This window comes from Alligator mississippiensis, chromosome 4 (assembly GCF_030867095.1).
Source record: "Alligator mississippiensis isolate rAllMis1 chromosome 4, rAllMis1, whole genome shotgun sequence".
Classification (NCBI taxonomy): Eukaryota; Metazoa; Chordata; order Crocodylia; family Alligatoridae; genus Alligator; species Alligator mississippiensis.
This window is the reverse complement of record NC_081827.1, coordinates 147,732,174-147,759,248: the sequence shown is the minus strand read 5'-3', so window position 1 is coordinate 147,759,248 and position 27,075 is coordinate 147,732,174. Positions and strand designations below refer to the sequence as shown.

Below are 27,075 nucleotides of genomic sequence, written 5' to 3'. Positions count from 1 at the left end.
TGAGTGTGTCACTTGGATAGTCACTTGGATAGTCACTTGGATAGCACTTTGGCGTTGTTTTGCAAATTTCTTTGGTTAGGGAAACCTGTGCATAAGCAGCTAGTTTTGCATTTTCTGTTATTTTATGGCAGTTTTCCCCAAACTGAAATAATTATAGCAGTCATTACTGGCCCTGGGTTTGTGAGAAATTTGGAATAGTTCTGCACCATTTCATACAACCCCATTTGCTTTTATGTGAAACATTGATGAAATGGCTATTTTCTCATTGAAAACAAGCCAGAAACGGTTGTTCTCCATTGGAGCACTCACATGCACTTGTGAACACAGGCATTCATGCGTGAACAGGAATCTTTGCCTTGCCTTATATTTCTTATTTATTATTCACTCACTCAAGTAGGGAGCAGAAACAATGCTATATAAATTAGATGACCAACTCATATGCTGAAATATATTGCTATAAACCAGAGGTGGTCAACCTTCTGAGCCCCTGGGCCAAATGTGTAGCATGGAGCTGATTCATGGCCAGAAGCCATGCACAGGGCCATGTCATCCAGCTTACAGGGCTCCCTGCAAGTCCAGAAATTTCACAGACTGGAGTGGCAATTAACACTGCCCCCACTCCCTTGCCACCAAATTGCCAGACCCATGGGGAGCCTTGGAGGCCAGATGACATGACCTTGTGGGCTGGATCTGGCCTGTGGGCTAGAGATTGAACACCACAGTTATAAACCATTGGCTTTAGCAGCATTTCCAAATGAGACTTTCCACAATATTCCTTATTGATATTGTTGAGAAGAGACTGTATATGCAACTTTGTAACTTGCAGATCAGATCCCCTAAACTTGCATGCTGGGGCCAAACAGCTGTTTTGCATTTTTCAGAGTTCAGTGTCAAAAAATGTTCAATGAAAGCAGCTATGATATCAGATTCCAGATATACAGAGGTTCTGGATCAGTACCTGTACCATTATATTATACTTTTCAGACTTGTAATGATTCTTACTCTTAATATAAGCTGTGCATGGGGAGGACATGAAGGAAAGGTGCCATTTATGCTCAGTGTATAGGATTGCCCATTATTTATTGAGCTACCATCATTCATTCAGCTATCTATCATCCAGTTAATATGAATAAGGTTATATTTATTGCCAGAATGATAAAGCTGACATCATCTTCTGGTCCATTTGCTCAGAATGTCATGATTAGCACCAAACCATCTGTCTGAACCATCATTATATCTTGATCCAGGACCAGGTTTACAGTTGATAGGATATCCATCTTCATCATCAGAAAAATACTTGTTTTCCTCAAGAGGGAAAATATAACACTCACATCCATCCCAGGTGCTCCGATAATGAGCTAACCAGCAGACTCCTCAGGGTCTCTCCAATTGCTGGCATGTCCCAGGGAATAGGATATGCTCCTAACACAGCTCAGAAAGACATGGGAAAGACACTCTTCCAGCTAGATTACAACAGTCAGATAACAGAAACTGTTTAGAAGATATGCTACCTTTCCTATTACCCAACCACATCCAGCACCAGTAAGCAGGCTCTCAGCTTTGTATTCAAGGCATGTATTGTGTCTGTGTTCAATATACTCCAGGTTAGCAGACTAATAACCCTTAATAAAAGACTCCACCTTGATCCAAGGCTCCATTTCCCATTTAAGAGACAGAAGTAGACAGAAGAAGGATGGTGGAATAGGCGCAAATTCAGCAGTAACTTGTTGACCTGGATTATTTTCTTTGTTCGGGTTGAAGGATTCCATTGGGCCTGACAGCTCTGTAGCCTTGTGTTCACCATATTGCCATTCTTTCTAGGCCCCAGACAGCTGCACCTGTTCGCTATCTCATACTCCCCATAACTAATTTGTAAACATATGGATAGACTTCACATGTACCATGATTTCCCAGCTGTGGAATTCTCCTCTTGCTAGAAAATGTTGTTTCACATCTCAGCTTTCACTGTTGAAATAAGTGTGTTTCTAGACCTTCTGAATGCAAAGATATCTTCAGAAATATGAAATTAACATAAATGCTTGTTGTGATGCTTGCCTTATGGCTTGTCTATGTGGAGAAGGCAAACCGTACTGGTATTATTGTACTGCTATATTTATGATAGTATTATTTGCCTTGTGGCCACCCTTTTTCCTGATTAAGAATGCCTTTTTCCAATTTAGTTTATATGGCTTTCAAAGCAACAAAAGCAAAAAGGGGAAAAAGGGTACTTGTTGCAGAATATTCCAAAATTAGAGTGTCCACTTGGGGAATTATACCACCTATGCCAATATAACTATAAAAGTATAGATTTCCTGGTTAATTTTCCTGTGTAAACAAGCCCCTAGATTGCTGGCTGTTGGAAGCAACAACTTTGAAAGGTGTGATTTTTTTACATTTATGAACTCTTTCCAGGGTTTTATGGAATCCATCAGTTTTGCCACAGAATTTGCATTTTATTACATCCACATGTTCAGCATTTTGTTTCTGGATTTTTTTGCCTCCCAGTCCTGCTAGGACTTACCTGCAACTATCTTTTGCTTTCTAGATTTTCACTCAATGGAGAGTTAAACAGATTAGAGTTCATGTTTCCTGCGCTGTTTCGTGGAACAAGACAATGTGATGCCAGGGAGTCATGGCACAAAGAGAAACCAAAAGTATAGAGCGGCAAACTGGTTTGTCAGGACAGTGCTCCAGATGATACTAGGATAACTGGAAAATGGGATGATGAAGTCAGCTATGAGGTCTTCTCCTCCATGGCACCCCTTTGAGAAAAGCTGCCTGAACAACATCACAGAAGCAGGCCTGGGGAGTGGAACCAAACTGTCTGGAAAGTTCTGCATACAACATTTAAAAAAGTCACTGTTGAAAATAATAGAGTGTACATCTATGATTCTTTTTAACTATGGGCCATGGTGAGGTGGTGGGGGGATAGGGAGGGGTTAGAAGTAAAGGGTGTTGCATGGTAATAGAATAAAACACCATTGTTGCAGAAATTAGGTTTTGCTGCATAAATTAGGCCCATTGTGCTGAAAGACTACATGGGGCTCTGTGTATGGAGTGTGCACGATATACTCTTATTCAAGTGATTCCTGTAGCTGCAGGTTTTACAGCCTGCCTGAAATGGCTCTGGTTGTGTTGTACGTGCTGATAGTTGTTGAAGTATATTTGTTATGCACGAGGGTGTAGAGATAGCATCTGCCCTTCAGATGGAAGAGTAAGACACTTTGTTGGTCTGTCACATGACTGGGAGGTAGAAGGAAGCTGGTTTTGATGCATTACATGCATAGGTGGGTGACAGGTTAGGCACCACACATGAAGGACAAGGTAATGAGATGAGTTTGTCATGCTGGTGAAAGCTAGGTTGGATGTATGTATGTTGTAAAGAAAGGCACTGGTTGAGTGTTTCTCAGGAGGCACGTGCAATCTATGTGGTATGTATGAGTTGCGATTTTCATGCAGGAGACAGCAAGAGGCAAGAACTTGGGTATCAGGTGCGTGGTGATGTTGAGGAAGCAACTAGGTGTGTCACATGCCTAGGACATAGCTGTGGAAATGTGTGGCAGTGGGGTGGGAGTGCAATACTTGTGCTTGTGTATCAAGCAATACTTGTGCTTGTGTAGATTTGATAGCATGTTAGATATCTCACACAGAAATTCAATGATAATGGCTCATTAAATGTGGCACAGGACTAGCATCCCTGATGGGTGTGTCTAGCATCTGGCACAGTTAGCATTTGGGGCATGTCACACACATGAGGGAAATGAAAGGCAATAATGTGCATATTTAAGGCATCATACATGGGGTTGGAGGGTAATAGAAAGAAATACTACACATGTGTAGATGGACCCAGAGTCACATGTTGGAAATATGAGTTGACGTGCTGAGTACTCTCATAAGGACAAAGGATCCACTGACGCATTAGGTGTGTGGTGGCAACAGTAGCAAGGGGAGGGGGAGATGAGCCCTGGGTGCTGCAGCAAGCGGGGTGAATGGGGTGATCATGCCGGGTGCCGAAGCAAAAGGGTGGCAACAAGTACTGGCCAACCGGGGCGGGTCAGGGGACGAAGCCACGAGCAGCTTGTTTTGGGGTGGGTGCAGGGACGTGGAAGGGTGGGTTGCGCTGCTGCATGCACTCCCGGGCAAACATGGTGTGTGGGGGGGTGCCCCCTGGATCTGTGCGCGGGGTGAGGGTGGACTGCCGCTGCAGGCCTCGCCCGAGGAGCCAAACTTTGTTGCTGTGGCACCAGGTGGCAAAAAATGTTTGGTGTATTCAACTTTGGGAATGTGGAGAGGTACAGTCAGTACATTAGGTGTATGGCATAGTGGATATAGGTTGGCTGATGCATTGGGTGTTCACAAGTGAGGGTGTGAGAGGAAAGATGATAGGTATTTTGCATATGCTAGAGAGGTGTTGGCTGGTGTGTTGGATGTCACAAGCGTTAGTTGCTAAAAGAGCTATTGTTTTAGGGAGATGGGAAGACTGTCTTCGCATCACACTGGTTAGTAATGAGGAATGACTCAACCCAGCCTGTGTCTTGGACATGTCAAAACGTGATGGGCATATGGCACCCACTGTGTTGCGTGTCTCAGATTTGGATGTAGCAGACAGTGGGGCCTCCGCATCCCACACACGGGGAAGAGGCTATGTAGGCCACAGACATTTTCCGTGCAGGGAAATGGGTAAGAACTGGCTGTACAAGTTGGGGGTCGGATGTATCCCCTGCAGAGGCCTACTAGCTGTGCGTGCTGCATTCGTACTGCTGGCGTGGTGCGCTGAGCTTGGCGTTTCACACATGCAGTGGGTAGGGGGCAGCAGCCCAGGCCTTGTGAGGCCCGCATGTTGCTGCGTGAGGGAACGCTCTTGCATATGAATCAGGCATTAAAGCCAACAAGGTGTGCCACAGGCCCATGGCTGTACCACAGGGCCCACGACATGGCGTGGGCCTACCTCAGTACAACCTGTACAACACCTGCGTGCCGCATGCCAAGCCCCACAAGGGGCCGCCATGTGGACACCCCGCCTGCCAAGAGGCTGGGGGCTGCCCTTGTGCCAGGACCCAGTCGGAGGGGTGGCATGTCAGGCTTGCGCGGGGGTCAGCCCTCCTCCACGTGTGGCCGGCTCAGGGCGCGGTGGGGTGCGTATCCGTGTGTGCGACCCTGTACATGCAGGTGCGTTTCCATGAGAATCACTCGCACACACTATGGCTTAGAGTTAGACCAAAGGGCCACACTTGGGCTAGGTCTGAGGCAGAGGTGAGGCTATGTGCGCTTAGGGGGAAGCCCTGACCAACATGGCGGTTGGGAGCCGCCGTGGCAGGACGTTACAACCCCCTCCCCCCACCCGCCTGCGGCCTTCGCGCCTTTTGGAGCGCGGCTCGGACTGGGGGGGGGGAGAGGGGGAGGTGGCGCGTCGCGTAGCGCTCGGCGGCGGGTGGCCGAAGCCTGCGCATGCGCGCGGCCGCCGCCCCCCTCGCGCCCCCTCCCCTCCCCTCCCCTGGCCGCGCCCCGCCCCCTCCCCTCCAGCCCCGCAGTCAGCGCCGCGCGGCTCAGTCGGGCAGTGGCGGCGGCGCGGGCGGGAGGCGGCGGCGGCTGCTCGCGGCACAGCGCGGCGGGGCGGGAGCGGCGCAGCCCGGGGACACGGTTGCCGCCCCGGCTTGCGGGCAGGAGGGAGGGGCCGGCGCCCCGCGGGACCCGCGAGCCCTGCCCCGGCCTGGGCGGTGCGGCACGGGCGGGCGCGGGCGCGGGCGCGGGCGGGAGGCAGCGCTGGGCGGGGGCAGGGGCCGGGGCCAGGGCCACGCCGTCGGTTCGCGCCTCGTGGCGTTGCTTTCGCCGGGGGGCGCGCGCTGCCCCGCCCGCCGCGCCTGGCCCAGCCCGGCCCGGCCCGGGGGCCGCTCCGCCGCCCGCGCCAGCCAGGTCGGTCCCTCGGGGTCGCGTCTGGGCGGGGGGATGAGGTAGCGGGGTGGGGGTGTGTGAGGGTCACTAGCGGGGTGTGGGGGGTGTATATATGTGTGTGTCACTGTGGCGTGTGGGGGTGTATCTATGTGTTAGCCCGTGTGTGTGATCCCATATATGCAAGGGTGTGTGTGTGTGTTTCCACGCGCATCATTCATCTCTGTGTATCCTGCGCCCGCCCCCAGCACACAGCCCTGGGCTGAGAGCCATTCCCCCCCCCCCCCCCCCCCCCCCCCCCCCGGTGCGCAGCCAGGTAGCCAGTGCCTAGCCAAACGGCCTCTGTTCACACTCATGTGCTGAGTCCCCCCACTGTGATTAGGGGTGTCTCAGTGGGGAGTGGGTTAGCTGTACTTAGTTTCCTGCTGCTGAGACTCCTTGACACCCCCGCCCTCCACTGGCACCAGGGTCCCCCTTCTTCTCTTTTGTTGTCTTTCCCACCCTACACCCCACTGAATTAGTGCAGATGTTGGCTCCCTTGATGCCGCGCTGAAAGCCGGCGCTCGCCCAATGCCACGCCAGCATTCCTCTTTCCATGGTTCACGTTTGGTTCAGTCACGTAAAGCAAACGCCTCTCAGAAAGGGCTGGCGGTTTCGAGGGGCTTGAGTCTGCTCCCAATGCCAGTGGATTTGGGCGGGGGTCTGTGATTCCTTCAGAGGAACACGTTGCTCACTTTGCAGCATGCCTCTCCTCAGCTCCCTGTTTCCTTGTTTGTCTTGGGATTCAGTCATACAATGCTGAAAACAATTTTCTCAGTTTTTTAGAGAATAGGATTTCCTAGTTGTGTTACTTTAGAAGCCCTGATTTCTCTCTCTCTAAACATACTGCCATTATACATGGACATGCATGTAATAAAATGCTTCAAATTTTAATTTGTTTCCATTCCAAACATCCCAGTTTTGGGGGAAATGTCAGAACATATGCTCTGTAAACCATTTCCTGATTTAAAATGATTTTCCCCCCTCAGCAAAATGAGGTCCATGAGATCTTTTGGTTGTGTATCTTACCATTTTGTATTCATCACTCTGTTCTCCTTGGAATCTAATGTCCTTTTTATTGGGTAAGGGGTTTTTGTGTTTAATATGAATCTTTCTCTGTCTCTCTCAGTGAAGGGGTTACTTCTGAGGAAATAGAGATGCTGAGTGAGACTATTTTGCACAGACAATTCTGTTTCTACATCAGTCTGCTTACTCACCACCACCCTTCTTCCCTGGGGGGAGGAGTTGGGAAGCAGTTTTAACAGCCCTTCATTCCTTCCTTCCCCAAACACACCTCGGTCATTGGGGCATCAGCTAGTTATCACCCATTATAGGAACAGGTGAGCGTAATCCTCATCACCCCTTCATTTGCTTTGTGGGTTCCACTACAGACATCTTCCCTCTTTTGGGGTGCAGAGCAGAGAGACACTGAAAGGACTTCATTTCCAGATTCTTCTCAGGAGGTACTAGAAAGACAGCATTTCAACTGAGAGAATCCGGATCAAAACAGCATTTGCTGAGGACACTGAAAGAAGCACCCATCTTTGGCATTCCTTCATCTCCCATTCCATGCTCCTCAGATCTCTGGTAAGTCTCACCACATTCATTCATTCCTTCCTTCCCTCATTCATTCACTGTGCTTTTCCCTTCTCTCCCTACTCTAGGAATTAGGAGAGGAGCATGCATAAAGATTAAGAGCAAGGTGGGGCAAAGAAGCTGGGGAAACTGGCGGTGTACACACAGATCAGGAAGAGTGGGGGGCTTTCACATACCCACACTGCAGGGGAACAAGGACAAGCATGCTGTTCTCAGAGAAAACCGATGGGGGAAATTTATACCTTGTACACACTGGCACAGGCACAGTAAGGGAGGAGGCAGTGTCTGAGAGGGTGTTTGGGGAGGGGAAAGAAAAGGTGATGCTATGCAACTCAGCCATCCCTTTGATCTTTCCTGTTGACCAATACCAGCATTGTGAGGCAGAAAGGGGAGGGAACAGATTCCTTACAGAAGATCTGGAACTGGGGGGTGAGAGTAAGGGATTTTATCACCTACTTGCAAGCATGAAGATAGATGAGGAAAGAAAAGGGGGTGGGGATATTTGTATCTGAGACTGTATGCAGTTGTGTATTTGCCCATCTGCAGGAGAGGGCATGCTGAGAAGGAATGGGGGTGAAGGCTAATGTTTTATGTTTTACCATCCTGCAGTCTGTTTTTCAGACACAGCACTTAATATGTTCTCTTCTCTATTGACTGCTGCGGTCTCTACAAATCTCAGAGGGGGGAATCTGTGTATTGAGGGGAGGAGAGGGGTGTGAATTCAGTGCCTGTGCTTTGGGTTCACCTTTCTGCAGTGACAACCATGTATAAAGGGAGGATGGATGGCATGCAGCAGCAATGGACAAGACTGTACTGCTGTTCAGGATACCTCAGCATTTATTTTATATCCTCTCTATCATTGTTTTATTTTTTAAAGTCTTTAGTTCTCTCCAAAGCCCCACAAACAGTTATATTCCATTAAAAACCTGCAACTAACTACTTGAAATACCTGGGCCTCACTTTAGGGTTGTCAGGACTAGGCTGAGTATTGTTTCAATTATTTATTTTAAAGTGGTTTTAAAGCAGTTGTAATGAATGATCAGTGTATTATTTCTGTTTTCTATGTATCTGTTTCTGCTCGGGTGTTCTTTTGATGTACAACTATTTGTGTTAGGTTTTTCATGGATGCCTGTCACCTTGGTATCTTGCCTAGCATGTTGGTTTTGATATTTTATTTTTCATGATTTTTTTGTCAGTATCCAGCTGCTGTTCTCACCATGACATAGGGATTGGTCGTGTTTCTATAATGTGCCCAAGTATTGCTCTCTTCCATGTATAATGACTGCAAAATTCAGAGGTTTTCCCACCAGCCTGATGGATATTACTTGGCTAACAGCTCAACCCCATCTTGAAATTGGTGTTATAATTCTGTTCTGTCATGGACTGATATCTCCTATATTGCAATTACAGTATCCTGAAAGCCTTTGGATCCTCTTATCTTGATGGGGCTTCCAAAACATGGTTGCAGAAATTGCTGTAATGGAATAAGCACAATTATGTTTTAAACCTATCCTACCCTCTCAAGCATCTGCTAATTCAAGAAGGAAATTAAAATGCTTTTCCCCACCCTAATAATGCAATTCATATACAAACAAAAAATAAGGATAGGTGTTTCACTACACAGTATAAATAAAAGAATGCAATTCTCTTTATAGTCAGGTGCATGGATAAGGGTTGTTTTTTTCTTGGTCAGCTGCTCCCCATAGTGAGTGGCTTCTCCCACTTCCAGAATGTTGTTTGTTTATCAGTATGACTCCAAGTCAGAGCTGGGAATTTACTAAAAAGGTGGGACTAGATCTTGTCTTCCAGTCAATAGCTTCGCTGAAATCAGTAGAATTATTTTGAATACGTGCTGCTGTAAGTGGCACTGGGATCTGACTCAAAACTAGGAAAGAGGTAATGCAGAGAGAGGCTAGTGATGATTTTTTTTTTGTTCTTAGCCTTACTGCAGACAGCAAGAACGTGCCACAACTCAGATTACTGAGGTGGCCAAATGACGTGTAATCCTAATGTTGTGAAACCCCTGTAACATGTAATCCTAATGTTGTGAAACCTCTGGATTTTTCATTCAGTATTCCTGGAGGGAAGAAATGGAGGGAACTCCCTTTGGGTTTTTTTTCCTGTTTTTTTTTCATGGAGATCTTTTGTGATAGTTGCACTTTAAGAGGATGGGGTGTAGGACAATTTGCTAAGTCACCCATTAGTTGAGAGGAAATCATTACTAGCTGAGAACTGTTCAGTTTCTCATAGAAAATGGGTCTTAGTCCAGCACACACAGGATAACTTGCTATACGATGTAAAAGATAAAGTACAGGTTGCCATAATTGGCTATGAAAGCTCAAGCAGAAAAGACAAAGAATAGAGGTGTCCATGAAGCCTAGACTTCATGTTGGAGTTGGTTACTTAACTGTAGGGCACAGATCGGTGGGCATTACTTGGTATACCCATTTTAGGGATACATAAATGTTTCCAGGGATTCTTCAGAGACCCAGTTTGATTAGCCTGCTTCCTCCTTATGCTTAGATACTTAAACTGCCTCGGATCATGCAAGTTTTATTATATAGAGTATTGGTAGGTAACAGGGTGGCAGTTAGGGAGTGCAGGAGAAGAGGTAAAAATGGGCAAAAAGTACTGGTATGTGGATGCCACAGTTAAAACTAACATCAGTAGTAGAGTGATGCTTTCATTTAATCTATAATCAAATTGCTGAAGCATTTGTGATATTTATCCAAAGCAGATATGAGTGAGTGCAGGCATAGTTGATTGGCACTTATCAGTACTTGTTTTTGCTGAGGCAGCAACCATGAGTCAAATCTCTGATGGATTTTTCCTGTTGTAGTCCTCACTTTTGGTCACCTAAGTGATTTGAGCATCTGTTCAAAGATTGTTCTGAATTTTGCCATTATGGCTTAAGAGTAAAGGGGTTTCAGCCACTTCTAATTCCTAAGACTTTTTAAATATCTGTCCCCTGCCTTCTTGGCACACACCTATTTTGGATTCTTTGCTCCTGTAGACAGGGGGAAGTGTTTAGCACACACCCAGCATTGTCTCAGGCTACATCTCTGTTAGATTAAAGAGGGTGGAGTTGTCTTTGAGGAGGAGTTTAGGAAAGTACATTCTACTCAAAAGCTTAATGCTGTATGTAGCTGTTTGAAGGGAACATTTCCCCTCAAAAGACCATGTTCTCAGGAACATAGGAGGGAACCTTGACATTTCCAGATTAATAGAACAAATTGCTGTTTTTTTTTTTTTTCTAAGTATATCCCCAATAATGAGAATTTTGACCATGGAAAATATTAATCAGCGCTTGGAACTGCCATGTCTAGTCTGTCTTTTTGACAGGGAATTTGGCAAACAGGACCTTGGAGTCCTAGCCCCATTTATGCTACTGCCTGCCCTTTGACTTTTTAGGCATGTCAGTCATCTGTCCTCAGTTTCCCTGCCAAGAAAGTGAGGGTATTGCCTACCTGATTCACAATGGTGGGGGGAGGTCAATCTTAATTTTTATAAAATACTTTATTATTCTTAGATGGAAAGTGTTCTAGAATGTTTTATTCTAGGGAGACGGATATCTGTCCAAAGTGTTCCTGAAATCCCTATAGTTTAATAAGTAGGTGGCAGTGTCTAGATAACTTCTCTCTTTCGTGGTCATGGTCCAGCTCCTTGTGATACTGTGTGGTGAAACAAAGGCTAAGAAAGGGCTTATATCCTCTAGCTTCATTCTTGCTCTTAAGAAAAAGTCAGAGGGCAGCAAAATCAATGACCAGGAGATAATTAATAGAACTTCTGCTTCTTCAATAGGATGGAACAATGTAGGAAGAAGAGACTTGAGAAAAAGAGGGCTAGAAGGAGCAGACCCTGTGGTAATAGTAGAGAAACTGAAGGGCATTTTGGTGGTAAGGAAGACTAATAGTGTAGGAGAGAATTCAAATTTGTTCCCTTACACCAGTGTCAAAACCAGTGGTAAAAGATGCACATGTATGGGATCTGTAAGGGCTTTTGGTTGACCTGATCTTAAAATAAAAATGTTTGTCTGGGATGTTCTTAATATTTCATGGTTGGTCTTAAAATGAGGCAGGCTGGCCTTTCACAAGCAGGTAGCATGCTTTTGAAAAGAAACAATAGGTGATGCTGTTCTCTCTCTCCTTGATAGTAAGGAGCTGTTGGTAGAGAGCATAAAGGGGGTCAAATAAACTAAAAGCTTCTAAGTTTGGCCCTTCCTGAACATCTTACCGTTGGTAATAGTAAAGCTCAAACATCCTCTTCCACTGCATTCTTAACATTATGCAAAGAGAGCTCTGATAACCTAGCCAGAGGAAAAAAAACCTACTCAGAACCTGATGCAAGTGAGGAAAGTGGGTAGGGTCAAATTCCCAGCCAGTGTAAGCTCAGCTTTCCCTTCTCTCTTGTTTAGAAAGCAGCAGAGTCTTAGTGCTCTGGACCCAGTTTTGTATCTTTGTATTGGCCTCTCCCTACTAGGAGTGTAAAACTGGAAATGTTTCTCTTGCAAACTTCACTCTGCTGCTGAAAGGAGAAAGCATTCAATTTCCTGCTTCAAACATGAACATTTTAGTTGCTGTAGGGAACAGGTACTACCCTACTTGCTTCTGGGGTTTATTGGTTTTTTTTTTCCCTTTCATCTGAATAAAGAGGTAGAAGAGGTGATCCTGTTGCTGCTTTTAAGTTTCTGAAGCACTAGGAGCAGCACAATGTTGATATGATCTTTGACAGTTACTTGCTGCCAAAATAGCAGGAGTGAATATGACCGTTCTTTTAATTTGATTCTTGTACTGTTTAACATAGCCTTAAGTAGCAGCAGAGAGCATAAACTTTAATTTTAAAGGATTTTACGTAGTTATTTTTTTATGGTTGCCCGTCCCAAAACAGTTCTGAATATGATTTGAAGTAGGTTCTCTACTCAAGAACTGCCTGCCTGCACATGGAATTTGTGCAGATTAGATAAGGTTTAGAGGCTAGATTTATTTTAGTCTGGCCTTCTAGATGTAGAGCCTAGACTATTGCAGTGGGCTTTACATCGGACTGGCCTTGATAATTTGGAACCTGATGCAGAAAGGGGCAGCTTACCTGATGGAGTTGGTCAGGCAGAAGTGCACTGCTTCAGAGTCTGCATTGGTTCCAGCTGCTTTTTGAACGCAATTCATCATGCTGATTTTTGCCCTGCAGGGCTCAAAACTACTGGTTCTCAACCTCAGTATGTTCAAGGGACCTATCAGAAAATGCCAGCTCTTAATTTTCACTTGTTTTTTGACTATAGAAGGATAAAGCAATTCTGTTGCAAAAAACTCAAAAAGACCATAGCAGGTCTGAATATTTTTGACAACATGGATTCCTATTTGAAATCTCTGCACTTATCTTGTGAATCATGTGTAAGTGTTTGCACATCCAAAAGTACTAATATTGTGTGGCATCCTTGAAAGAATCTCATGGCACCCTTACCAAGAATTGCTGCCTTGAACAGTCTTGGCCCTACATACCTTCTCTCTTCTCTCTTATGTCCTATCTCAATCCCTAAGATCAGCTGAGAGCACCTTCCTGCAAGTATTATCTGATCTTGCGAGGTCCCTTCCAGCCCTTACAGTCTATGAATCTGAATGCCAAATTTGCTTGGTGAAAACACGTGGAAGGTAATTCTCCGAAGTAGCTTCTCTGCTCTGGAAGTCTGTGCCTCTTGTGACCTGTCAGAGTCTGAGCCTAGACATGTTTTAAGTGCTGTAAGATCTTTTATTTGGGCAGGCATTTAAGAAACAAGGCTATGTTGATGTATTGTTTGGGAAGTCCTTGCTTGTTTTTCATAAGTAATTTTGTAAGCCACCCTCTGCTTTTTGGAAAAATACCATATAACTCTAATAAATGAATTAAAATACATTTTGTCTTGTTACATCCATTAACTAGCCACTGGATTGTGTGTTTCTAGTATGGTCAGGCAAAGTGGCTGCTGTACCAGCAGATTCACTTCTGCTTGAAACCCGTGTTGACAGTGATGATGTTGTCAGTGTTAGGGGTTTATGCCAGTGCAGCTACACTTACGTAGCTGATCAGTGACAACTGTAAGTGGACCATATCTATAGTTTAAATCTGCAGATGGGCTGCTCCAGTATTTTCAAGAATTTCTTTCCCTAACATATGCTCTGTCCTAGACGTTGAGGAAAATTTACATAATAGGAACAAGTTGTTGTTTGTTTGGTGGGGGTTTTTTGTCTGCATAATAGTCTTCCTTGGACATGTTAGATGCTTTTTTGTAAGCAGATGGCAAATGTACCATGTCAGTAACTAAAGACTAAAGTTCTCTGTATAGTCAAAGCAAGGAAGCAGTAACAGTGTACATCTGTACTTCCTTAGCTGTAATCTCCACTAACAGTGTTCATGCTATAATTTACAATTTTTGTATGTGGGAGATGGAAGTCCACTGGTGTTTTCCATGTATAAGGAAGGGTGGTTTTGTGACAAAGGAACTGAACTGGTACTCGGACTTGATTTTCCTGTAAGCTGAATCTATGATCTTGAACAAATCATTTCATTTTTTGCCTTTGTTTTCCATGAATAAATTGGGACAATACTCTGAGTTTTATGGATATCCCAATTGTAATAGACCTGTCTTGGGGGTACTGCTTGCACTAGAGCAGTGGTTTTCAACCTGTTTTCACTTGTAGACACCTAAAAAAAATTGACTGGAGGTGCAGTCCCCTTTGAATTGTAAGTGTGGGTATTCACATAATTTTGATCACAGTTATCTTTCGTGGACCCCTTAGACATAGTTGGCAGACCCCCAGGGGTCCATGGACCACAGGTTGCAAACCACTGCACTAGAGCTTTGATTGAAGACCCAGAACTTGTTTCACAGGTTACCAGGCAATCACTTAGTGAAAATACTTTGTTACTACTATTTTTACATCTGTTACTGATTAACCTTTGTACTGTTTCCCTATGAATCAAGTTATAAGTTTTTATGCTGAAAGGACAGCTACGTGTAGAGCAATAGTCTTCAACATTTTTAGACTCGAGGCATCGACTGGAAAATGCCAGCATTTAGCTGTTACTTGTGTCTTAATGATGGAAAAACAATAGCGTGATTCTTCTGTTGCAGAGAACTTGGAGCACAAGATTGGAATGTTTTTGATGCTTTAGATTCCTATTTGAACTCTGGGTTTATGCTGCAAATCAGATGTATGAGTTTGCACATTTAGTGTTTCATGGTACCCCAGGACACTCTTAAAAGGATCTCAAGCCTCCTTGGTTGGGAATCAGTGGTGTAGAGGGAAAAGGTTAGAGGCTGAGGGAGGGCTGAGGACAGAACCTTTTTACACTAACGTGTTTGTTTTTTTTACTTTCTTTATTATCTAGAAGCTTCGTTGAAAAGAAACCCCAGAGGTTGCAAGACCTAGTCCAAGATGTGCAGCTCAGTTGCTCCCAGGCTGTGGTTTTTAACAGACCGTCGCATCAGAGAAGACTACCCTCAGCAGGAGATCCTGAGGGCACTCAAGGCTAAGTGCTGTGAAGAGGAATTAGATTTTCGGGCCTTGGTGATGGATGAAGTAGTACTGACCATTGAAGATGGAAACCTCGGTGAGAACTAGCTTAGTTTCGGAGTTTGGGGGCCAGGCGGGTATCTATTAAACAAGACTGTTGCAGTTCATGATCACCCCTGTTTTAAGATTGTGTACGTGTGTGCATGCATGCACATGCCAGCACATCATACTGAATCTAAATTAATAGGGATATCAGTCACTTCTGATACATGACTGTGCTTATATCTAAGGTGAACTTTACATAGAAATTGTTGATTTTTGTGAACCTACATTTGGACCACCTTACCTTGGTCCTTCAATTGTAGAATTGGGGGAAGGAGACTGTCTTTTGAGTCATGTTAAATCCAATTTCTGCATTTTTGCCAGGTCTACCATACTGTATTGAGGGGTTCTCTGTGTGTGGTATGAGGATAATCATCAGGGTGTCTGGATAGAACAAATGACTTTTTTTTCATTTCGTGTTCATTCTATAAGCAGATGGTTTGTGTTTAGATGGGAGTTCTGAGGAAAATGCACTAAGGTCTATTTTCAGGCTGGGTACTTATCCCAGTTAGATATTCAAGTGAGTCTTGAGGTACAGCAAACAAACTGAAAGGGAATTTTACTTACCAATATAACCTATCTGGAGGCTGGAAGGAGAACTTGAGATGACTAAAGCATGTCTTCTTAAAATATGTGATGGGTGTAAAAACCCCAATGGAAAGATGTCTGGAATAGAGAGTGAGCAGCAAAGAAGTTATGTTAAAAAAACCCAACACATTTATGTACATTACCCATGATCAAAGAATGCTGAACAAATCCAGAGGGCCATAAGAAAATTAAGTAAATGACATGAAATTCATTAACATGAATAACATGACATTCAGCAGTGGTCAACACAAGCTAGTGTACATCAGAGTAATTTGAGCTACTGCTATACGTTTGCATTCTAAATTAACTGTAACAAGTAAGCCCACAATAATAGCAAGGTCATTTTCCAGTCTGTGGATATCCCTTTAGTGGGAATCAAAAAGAAAAAGTGTTAGGGTTTATAAGGAATGAGATGCAAAATAATGATTAATATACAGTGTTGTTATTGGAAGAGCAGTAGTAACCTCCATTTAAGGCTTTCAAACACTTCCCATTTGTTTATTGTTTTTTTCCTGCCATTTTTAAGAGTTAATTTGGCTCCTTGGTTTGTGCCTTTGTAATTTGATTGGGAGATGGTCCTGGAGTTGGCAAAGGCTTGTCACTAAAACTCCACAACATTGTCTGCCCAGAGCATGTTCCCAAAGTGTCTCCTTGCTTCTTGCTAAAGCAGCTACATGTACTTTTGCAAAATAGGGCTGAAAGGGAAGCCTTGGAGGTCACTCAATCCAGTACCTTGTTCAAGGTAGAATCAGCCCCATTTAAACCATTGCAAGAGTGTGTCTATCTTGCACTTAAAGGCATTCAATGATGTAGATTCCATGACCTCAGTAATTGTTCTAGTCTACTTGCAGATGGGGGGGGGAAATGTGTTTTACTGGAAGAAGCAGTGTGTTAGTTTGACCTGGCTCTGCAGCATCTATATAGATTGAATCAGTTATTAGATGAAAGCACCTAAAAAAGGCCCACTAAAGCATTCAATCAGCTATTAGATAAAAGTGCCAAAAAAGGCCCGCTAAACCACCCAATCTATACAGACACTGCACAGCTGGGTTGAACTAATGTGCTGCCTTTTCTGGGCATAAGCATGCTGAATTTAAAATAAAGCACTTTTGTTTTTGGGTTTTTTTTCCATGTCTGCAAGCAGCCCTACTGCTTAACCATCCTTTCAGGTAGAAAGTTCTGTCTAGTATAACTTTTTCCTTGTTGCAATTTAAAATCAATGTTGTTCGTTATGTTCCCCATAGACACAGAATAGACAGTCATCATCCTCTTTATAACACCCCTTTTTGTATATGAAGATTATTGTCAAATAACCTGTCAGTCATTTTTTTTCTCCAACCTAAATAATCCCAGTTTTTCCAATGTTTTTCTTTGTATGTGATATAATCTCTGATCCTTGATAATGGCTTCTCTTCTTTCCCAGCCCTTCCAACTTTTTCTACCTTGTATGTAGGCAGTTTTTGAAGTGTAAAAACCTCACCATCCTTGAGGTGGCATTAGACTTTTCAGTGGGGCTTCAGGTAGAAGCTAAGGTGTGTGTCTCTTCCTTCTCCCCATCTATGCATGTAATAGTTTATTCCACTGATGCGTAGATATTTTAGCCAAGTATGGTCCCCACAGCCTGGTGCTGATCAGTTGAAAAACACCTATGTATCCTTGACACAATCTGTTACTGCTGTTCACCATTTAGTGTTCCTGTAATGGACAATTTAGGGTAAGAAAGAGAGGGAAGAGAAGGAAAGCTACATTATTATGCAATGTAGAGCGCTGCTACTGAAGGTAAAAGACCAAGAAAGTAGAGATGTAGAGAAATAGGAAAAATGACATGAAGGAAGCAAATAAGAAAAGAACGAATTCAATGGAGACTTAAAAAATAATTTACTATATACAAAATGTCTGCATAAGTATACCATAATGTTCACTGAGCATCTTTCAAGGAGTGGGATGGCATGAGCTTGAGGGGTGGGAATTGAAATTTTCTATAGGTCTTAGCTGGGTAGGCTATCATCCTGGCTTTTATCTCAAGTCAGCCAAGGTTCTCTCTCCTGAACTTTCTTCTGTTTTGCTTGTTTTTGTGGTTGCTCCTTTGTACTGATTCAAATCTGTGGATAGCACACAGGCAAAATGAATCTGTTTCTTCCAGTCTTGTTTCTTTCTCTCTCTTCTTGTAAAATGTTCTATGTAACCTAGGAGGTTACATTGAAACAGAAGCCAGGAAATTATTATTTCTGTCCTGGCTGCCATACAATGAAGTGTGAAGGGCCCAGAATTATTGAATAAGATCTCACACCACACAGAGAAGTTACAGAAGCTCCTTTTGGTGGAACAGAAATTAGAATTCCAATATCTGAATGTGGTAAACTCAAGCTCCTTCATTTAGCTATGTGTCTCCCAAAAAGATTGTTTCAGTATTTGTGACTGTTTATGTTGTTAAATGGAGTAAACTATGCAGGTTTAACCATTTTTTGTTTTGAAGGTGACTCATGTATAATCTCCCAACTAAGATTCATCTTTTAACTCGGATGGTAGTTTATGGTTCACATCTCCAAATGAAAATCTCTCTCTCTCTCTCTCTCTCTCTTTGTGTCTCTCTCTTTTTCTCTCATGTTAGATTTGCAAAATGTGAGATAGTAGAATTAAGGTTGGAATTCTGATTTTTTTTTTTTTTTTGGTCAGTGATACACCTGGGTTGGAAATTTAGAGTCAAATTAGTGACACATGAGGAGATTAAAAGTGTAGAGTGGTTAATAACAGTAATATAAAATTAGCTACTTGTATCTTCTGAGAAACAGTGACTAGGAAGAGGGTATTCACTGTAATTGTATAGTAGGAAACAAAAAACTGATACAGAGAAATACTTTGTGTAACTGTTATGTATGACCCCTGGATCTTGTTGATACAATGCATCACTGAGGACTGAGCTTAGCCTGAGGAAGGGTTTTTGAACCCGAAAGCTTGCTTAATAACTATTCTCCAACCATTTGGGTTGGTCTAATAAAAGATATCAAATTCACCCAAGGAATCTTGTCTGTCACTGAGGACAAGCACTTAGAAGAAATCAAATTGGATTGTAGGTTTATATGAAAATTGAGAGCATCTGAAACAACTGTAAGTAAAGCATTGATTTTTGTTTGTTTTGTTTTTGTTAAGCTTGGAAGGGGTGGAAACCTCCATGAGTCAAGGCATAAACCAGATACGTTGTGGTTGAGATTATCCTTCCCATAGGAAGAATTCCTTTCTGTCTTCCAGCCTGAGGGTTCTTGTACCTTGGCCACTATTGGTGATAGGGTATGACGTTTTCTATGATAGGAGGACTGCTTTTCTGATATGGTCAGTATGGTACTTCTGTCTAGAATATATTAGAAGTAAATAAGATGAACTTTAAGCAAAGACTTGAGACTAAATATTAGAAAGTATATCCTAACAATGAGAATTCTGTTTGGCCTTGGGAAAACTAGTAGAGGTATGCCAATATATTGGTCCACATAGCATCAGCACTGATAAAAGTAAAATTGACATTATCAGCAATTGGCTTTTTTTTGACTGGAGTAGCCAATAATGTCACTGATAAATGCTGTGTGCAGGCATATAGCTGCAGCATGCATGTGGTCAGGAATGCAACCCAGCAGCTTGGAGAGCAGCTGCCTGCTGATAAGTCTGTGGGGATGAAGGGGTGTAGGAGGGACAAGATCAAGGCCCCCACAGTGAGGGAGGGAGTGGGGCTGGGGCAGGGCACAGGACCTAGCTGTGGGTAGCTCATCTGGGTGGTGGGAAGGAGTTGGCTCCTGCCACTGCACACACTCCCAGGGGAGGCATGGGGTCACATGTCCCCCTGCATTTGTGTGTGGGGTGAGGGTGGGCTGTTTGCTGCAAGCTTGGGGCTGGGGACTGTGCCAGCCTCTTCCCAGCATGGGGGCTGGGCTGAGGCTGTGCTTGGGATGGGGCAGGCAGCAGTGACACTGGGAGTGGGGCTATGGGGTGGGCTACAGCAACCCCAGAATTCACTGTAGCTCCCCTCCCAGTGCTGCTGCCTGCCCCGTCCCTGCCTGCACTGAATGTAGCCCCCAGCCCCACCCACTGAGAAGAGGCTGGTGTAGCCCCTGGCTCTGAGCCTGCAGTGGGCAGCCTGCCCTTGCTCCATGTACAAATCTGGGGGGCTTATGCCCCCCCATGCCTCACCCAGGGGTGCATGCAGGAGTGGGGAGCCAGCACCTCCCCCCATCCCTCCTGCGCCCCCCTGATGAGCTGCCAGCAGTTTTGTCCCATGCCCCGCCCTGCCCAGCTGGGCAGGCCCTGCCCCTGCCCCAGTCCCACTCCCTTCCTCACTATTGGAGCTTTGATCTGTCCCCCACCCCCATCTCTTTCCCCCCCACAAACTTGCCAGCCGGATGCTGCTTTCCAAGCTGCTGGGCTGCATAGCGGCTGTCTGATCCGTATTGTCCAATACAGCTGTTTCATAATCAGCCATCGGTATTGGCCAAAAAAATCTATCGGTGCACCCCTAAAAATGATTCTGTGGCCTGCGGTAGAAAGGAGAGAGATTCTGTTGTTTGGGCCACTTCTAAACTAAGGCAGTAGTAGTAGTAAGTAGTAGTAGTAAGGCACCTCTAACTGGACAGTAGACTGTATGAAACACAGTGCTATGAGAGGAAGCGGGCAGTGGACAAGAAACACCCTTATGGTTGTCTTCTCAAGTAAAGTTTGTTTGCTTGGTTTTTTGTGAGAGGGAGAAATGAAGTGCAAAGCATAACTGCTGCTCAGGGTAGCTGTAATAGGCTCTAGACTACTCCTCGAATCTCCCTGATTATATTTATAGCACATTCATCTTTAAGGGTTATGCTCTTTAATTGTCAGTATTCCTCTTTTGGGGGTGCCAGTTCCTTCTTGATGCTTGCTGGGGAGGTGTGGAAACTGGTTGCAACACAAGACTCTTTCATAAGCAGGAACAACTATTGAACTGAATGAACCCAGAGTGTCCTAAATATTGTTGAAGGTGAAACTTTTTTTTTTTTTTTAAAATAGGGTTTCCTGGGCTTCTGTACTGGGAATTCAGAAGCAAACAAACTGCCTAAAAGATTGTAGGAAGAAATGACACTAATGGGGGTGCATAAAGGAGAATATTTTGAGCTGTGATCAATGGGCTGTTGATCAATATGTAGTAGTACTGTGATCAATATTTGAGCTGTGTTTGTTGTCAGTTGGGTGACATCTGAAAACTGGATAATGATTCTGGTTTTGTTTTATTTGTCAGGGAGAAGTTAATGAGAGAGAAGTTGAATTGGGGAAATGTTCCCTGTATGCAGTTAATGGGAATTCCTGGTCCAGTCACTCAGTTTTTTGGTAGCTAAGAAAGACCTGTAATGATGAGACTGCAGTTCATTGCATGTCTCTGACCTAGCGCTCAACCACATCCTAGGAGCTAATTCATTTTCCATCATGATATCTGTCCCTTGTTCAGCCACTGACTTGGAAACCAGTTAGATGTAGCTGAGATCTTGTCTCATTAAGCTCCTGGGTGACAGCCAAAGATGGCAATGGGAGTGAAAGAACTAGGATGTTGGGGTCATTTCTGCAGGATAAAAAGGAGCTGAAAGAAAGGAACAGAACTAGAATGAGTGTTGCCTTTGCCAAAACATAACGAGTGTGCCTGATTGTTGAAAAGGGTTTTAATGTAATTCTAAAATGGTCCTTCTAACAATTTTAAGAGCCCCACCCCTAAATCATCCAAGAGAATCATCTATCTTTTTTCTGATTCACTTTCAGCCACCTCTTTTTTTTCTAACTGCTTACCTTTTGCTTGCTTCAGCATCCTCCCAGTATTTATTAGTCCAACAGTACTGTTCTGTTTGAGAGCCTTCCCTGCAGTTTGCGGGAAATGGCTCTGGGAGTGATCGAACAGAGGCCAGCGGCCTTGGCGAGGTTCCTTGCTCAGCACTGCAGAATTGACCTATCTCCTGTTGTTTGCTGCTGGCAGCAGCATCCAGCACAAGCTGATTCCCTGACAGTGGGGAGGTTGCAACTCTGCACTATAGGCTGGTTTATTAAAAACTGTACTGAGTACAGAGTACCCAAAACCAAGTAGAAAGCGAATCTCCTTGGTGATGGTGAGAGGTGATACAGTGGGAGCCCCTTAAAACTGACAAGCCCTTTTTCCTGATCCTGAACAGGGAAAGTACAAATGTTTGGGTTTTGCTTTCCTGTCAGCCGGAGTACCTCAGCTTTGAGCTGATGCCATCGTTGGGATAACAAGCAAGGTTAACCTGTGAGGTTTTTCAGTTCTGCGTTTCTCTGTATGTTGCCAACAGGGCTTAGTGAGACATCCATCAGTTCAAATGATAACTGTCCTGCTTCTTCCACTCCATTTCCTCAGTAGTCCATTTCATGCAGGCCACCAAACCATTGTCAGATTGGACTGACTTTTTCTTTCTGCCGGGCTGAGTTGGATTTGAACTGGTGTTGTGTTGAACTCTGTTTATATTTTGAAAAAAGTAAAAACTTGTTTTAAATGCCAATATGCTATTCAGTCTTATGTACAAGTTTCAAATATACAACCAGGACTTGAGAAATGCTTTGTTCTTTTACCTGTGTAGTAAGAGCTGGTGTTGATTTCCTGCCCCCCCCCCCCATCTTCCAAAATCTGATAATTAGCCAAAAACTGTGTTGGGGTACAGTTCCTTGTAGCCTGTTATATCAACAGTAGTACAAAAAACCTGTAACCACTGACTTGGGTCTTGATAGTTTAAAAAGCCCTCTCTCTCTCTATCTTCCCCTCTCTCTATCTTCTAGCACTGTCCAAGTTTTATCCCACTAATTAGTGTCCTTTATGCTCCCTAATCTTCTTAATCAAGAACTTGTCAAACTCTTTTTTTTTAAATGTCAGGGTACTGTTTTCACCTGTTGGTGATTATGGAGCTGTGTGGAAGCTTATAATTATGCAGTAGCCACAGTACTGACTGCCTAGACTTCAGGGTGTCCCTGACCAAAGAAGCTGCAGTTTGGACTTTTCCATGATTGTCTCAGGGAAATGTTTTAATAGCTGCCAAATGCTGCAGGTACAGTTGTTTCTTTGCATGCTTTCAGCCACATGGCATCCAAAATATACTTTATTATGCTGAATCCATGGGCAAGGGAAATATAATTTATTGCCAGAGCATTGCTGTGGTTGGCTGCTGCTTTACCTGCAGGAATTGTTGCTCTTAAGTGAGCAGTGACTCTCTTAAGTGATTCTCTCAGTTTTTCTCATCTGTTAAAAGGGCCAAAGAATGTATTTACCACCCTGAGTTTGACACTTGGAAACCTCTCATCCTAACGCACTTTATTTTAAGAATGTAATTACAAGTAGTTTGAGATCTAGCAGTTCTAAATTACCTTGACACTTCGTTGTTCTTAAAACATTTTCCTTATATAAATTGCATCATTTTGTTGGTGTATGAAGGCTAGTACACAGAGGCAGGGCTGTCACTAGAGTGGGCAAATCAGGGCGACCGCCCTGGGCCCCATGCTTTGGGGTGCCCTGCAAACAGTGCTGCACAGGCCCGGCCATGGCTACCACCACCGCCCCTCCCGTTCCGCCGGCTTCAGCCACTCGCCACCCCTTGCCCCCTCTCTGCCAGCTCCAGCCACTTGCAATGCCAACGCCACCCCCACCCTGCCCAGCCCCCACATAGGCTGATATGCCCTGGGCCCTGCGCACCCCTAGGGAAAGCTCTGCCTAGAGGAAACCCCTGAGTGTACTACAGTATGCGAAGTGTACATATATGTATTTGTTTAATTTATTTTTCCTTCTTGTTGTTGCAAAAAAAATACGAGCAGTTACAAATCCTTAGTCAGAGGTATGACACTGTCCTTTTAGTGTTTGTACAATCAATTGTAGAGGAACACTGATATATTGGTCCATATTGGATAGGCACTGATAAAGAAAAAATGACGTTGTTGGCAATCAGCTTTTTTTGGCCGGTGTAGCCGATAATGTCACTGATAAATGCTGCATGTTTGCTTGCAGCCACAGCATGCATATGGCCAGGAGAGCAGCTTGGAGATCAGCGTCCAGCCACTAGGTCTGTGTGGTGGGGGAAGGGGCATGGAGGAGGGAAGGGGTGTTGAGGGGCAGATTGAAGCTCTCATGGTGAGGGAGGGATTGGGGCTGGGGTAGAGCCAGACACTGCCCAGCTGGGGCAGGGCGAGGTGTGGGATGGAGTTGCCAGGGGGTGGGGAGGGGGAGAGGAAGGCAGCTCCTTGCTGCTGCACGCACCCTGCTACTGCATGCGTCCCCCCCATATTTGTGCACAGGGTGAGGGCAGGCTGCCTGCACGGGGCCAGGGGCTGCACCAGCCTCCTCCCAGTTGGGGAGCTGGGCCAGGGCTGTGTTTGGGTTGGGTGGGGATGGGCAGCAATGGTGCTGGGAGCAGGGGCTGCAGGGTGAGCTATAGTTGCCCCAAAATTTGCTGTAGGTTCCCTCCCAGCATCACTGCCACCTGCCCCATGTGCAGCCCCAGCCCAGACCCCCCTGCCAGGAAGAGACCGTTTTGCTCCCCACTCCCCTGTGCCTGGACAAGCTGCCCACAGCTACGTCCCATGCCGCGCCCCGCCCCAGCTGGGCAGCACTTGCCCCAGCCCCACTCCCTCACTGTGGGGGCCTCAATCTGCCCCCCTATGCCTCTTCTCTTCCCCTTGCCCCTTCTACCCTGCAGACTTACTGGTCAGATGCTGCTCTCGAAGCTGCCAGCTGTCGGATCGGTATTAGCCGATATGGCTGCTTAATAATTGGCCATCAGTACTGGCCAAAAAAATCGTTATTGGTGGACCCCTAATCAGTTGAGTTCTTGGATGGAAGCAACTCTAAAATTGTGCCAGGTAATCTGTATTTCTTAGGCTCTACCTTTTCCTTAGTTGAAATGGTGAGAGTGACAAACAGTATTAAAATGTCATTATAGCAGGCAGGGGTCTAGACCAGTCAGACAACTAGGTATGGCTTGTTTTGTCTGCTGTCAGTGCCAAATTGTGCCATAGATTACCTGAGGATCAGAAGAGAGGTAGTATACCCATAGGTCAGACTAGCTATACAAGCTGGCTATGCTCATTATGAGAACAGCTTGTGCCATAGTGTGTGATGTGCCTCTGCCCCTGTGATATGATGCAGCTGCTAGAATTAAAACCAGCATCTGCATGCTTGTTTCTCTCTGATACCAGTATTTTAATTTGCAAATCTTTGTAGTGAGTGCGGAAACTGTGTGTGTTAATATGCTTTTGTGATTATATGTGTGTTGTTCGTCTAGATCAAAATACATTAAGTGGGACTACCATAGTCTTGAATTTGACTCCTCAATTCTAGCGTTATGGCCTTACTAACAGACTGGAGGATGACACAGAGTTCTCTTTTCTAAGCAAATGCCATAATAAGGGTAATAGTGTTTAATACTACAGCTGGATGCTTGCATAAAGGAACTCCTCTCTTACTTTGTATTAGCAGCACATACTTTCCTCTACCACATTGCACATGGTTATAATGTGCAATATTACATGTCTGTTTTACTGGATATATCTAATATTGGCTATAGCAAGAGATTAGTTATTTGAGTAGATGGCTCAGTGAGCCAATTTCTTGTAGTAGGAAGGGAAATATTAGAATTGTGTGGGCCAGTGTTTTCATATGGTTGTTGCTTCAAGAAGGTGAGACACTGGGCTGGATGGTTTGCTTTAGAGCAACAGGATGCCATGCTCACTTGAACTAGTGTTCTCTTCCATCAAATCCATTTTTGTTTTTTTTGTGGTTTTAGCATTGGACACTGATGAATTACCTGTAGCATGGGAGGGGGTATAAAGAGGTTTTGGGAGGCTCTTTTTAGACTTAGCAAGAACTTGAGTTACAAAGCAGCTGGGTTTATTCTCTAGCTTCATTTGGAATGGCTTCTTAAAACTTCTGATTTGGAACTAAATATTTTGTTTTAATGTCTTTGAAGTAAAGTTGCAGAAGTAGGAGATGTCTGGATTTAGTTGCATGCTTGTTTCCTTTAATTGCTCAGGGTAGAAAGTGCTTCTCATTTTAGACACTATAACAGATAAAGATGTAGTGAACATGATGAGCAGAACTATAGTATATTCTCTTGTATGTTTTGTGTTACAGCTCAAGTCAGTTTTGTCTATGGGTTTTGACTTCCAATGAAGCCCAAATATGTTACCAGGCTGGTAATTTACTCCAGGGAAGGGCTTCCATCTGTTGTCCTCTGTGTTGCTTTCCCTAGGCTGCACATTGGGAGAAAGACGTGAAAAACTGCACTAGTTGTTCCTTTGAGCACAGGGAACCTGGCTAAGTATTTTAAAATACATTTTTTTAAATTCTTAGTGGCTGACAAGTTTTAGGCAGATGCAAATGAGGTGCCCCTGCATATAAATGCTACTAACTTGTACATCACTGGAGCTCTGTACATAATTGGCTTTGTGGTTTTGTGGCCAAATAACACTCATGTATGTGTGTGTGCGCACATACATATATACAAAAAATCTTTTGGTTCAGAAGTAACTGATTAACTCCAAAGTGTCCTTTTATTTCAGTTGTAGGCATTTTAACTGTCTTATCCCTGAAGGAGATGGGGAAACAAAGGGTTAGCTTCATAAGGTGATTTGGATACCTTCATAAAATGGAGGAAGAACTGGTGGTGGCAGGGATCATTAGTTCAGACTGCCATTTGTTGGAGTAAGGTGTAAATAAGGTACAGAAGAATCTGATATAAGGGGCAGTGGGACTTTCTAGTGATAAAGGTCATAGATCTTTTCTGTTGCCAACCACAATACTCTACAGTTACACAGCATGCTTCATGGTGGCATTTCTGCTACTTACTGATACCCTTGTAACACTGGGTGTTGTGTTATCTAGTTTTACCAATGCAGAAAATAAATTGGAAAGACCGTCAACACTTCTGTGCCTTACATATGTGGCAGAGTTGGAAGTTGAACCCCACCTGCATGACTCTTAGCTGTTTGCTTCCAAATAAGAAGGCCAGCTTTTTTAAACTCAAAGTAGGCACTTTGGTATTAGATATCTGAATAAGTGACCTAATTTTCAAAGTTGTTGGACACTAGTGGCTGTTGATATTTAGCACCTGAGAAAACCAGGCTATTTATCTAGGTATCTAATTGCAGTTGTTCAAGGTTCAAAATGAATTAAATTTCCTAATCCACCCTGAGACCAATAGAACAGACTCCTTCCTTCCCCTGCTGTGTCTTAGGAAATGGTTATGATAATATTATTGCTACACCCTCTCCAGAAAGAAAGCAGTGTTTTATAACTGAACTTTACTCTGAGCCCAGAGGCTTTGTTCCTGATTTGGCCCTTCCTGGCAGAGAGTGTATCCCTTGATGTCTCTGTTTTCTAGAA

The 27,075-nt window shown here is 44.3% G+C and overlaps 1 protein-coding gene across 5 annotated transcripts in view; it reads left to right on the top strand.

The window, feature by feature from the left end:
• The first annotated feature begins 5,561 nt into the window (after positions 1 to 5,561).
• RIMKLB (ribosomal modification protein rimK like family member B) overlaps positions 5,562 to 27,075 on the top strand; it is an 84,038-nt gene continuing 62,524 nt past the window's right edge. For 3 of the 5 annotated variants that reach the window (XR_009461906.1, XM_059726768.1, XM_059726766.1), the window contains exons 1-3: positions 5,562 to 5,913; positions 7,320 to 7,515; positions 14,887 to 15,108. Coding sequence is in view for 4 of the 5 variants with exons in the window: in XM_059726768.1 (XP_059582751.1) it covers positions 14,934 to 15,108 (175 nt within the window). In the remaining variant the exon portion in view is untranslated. The remainder of the gene's footprint in view (positions 5,914 to 7,319; positions 7,516 to 14,886; positions 15,109 to 27,075) is intronic. The other 2 variants (XM_059726767.1, XM_059726769.1) reach the window with 2 other exon arrangements.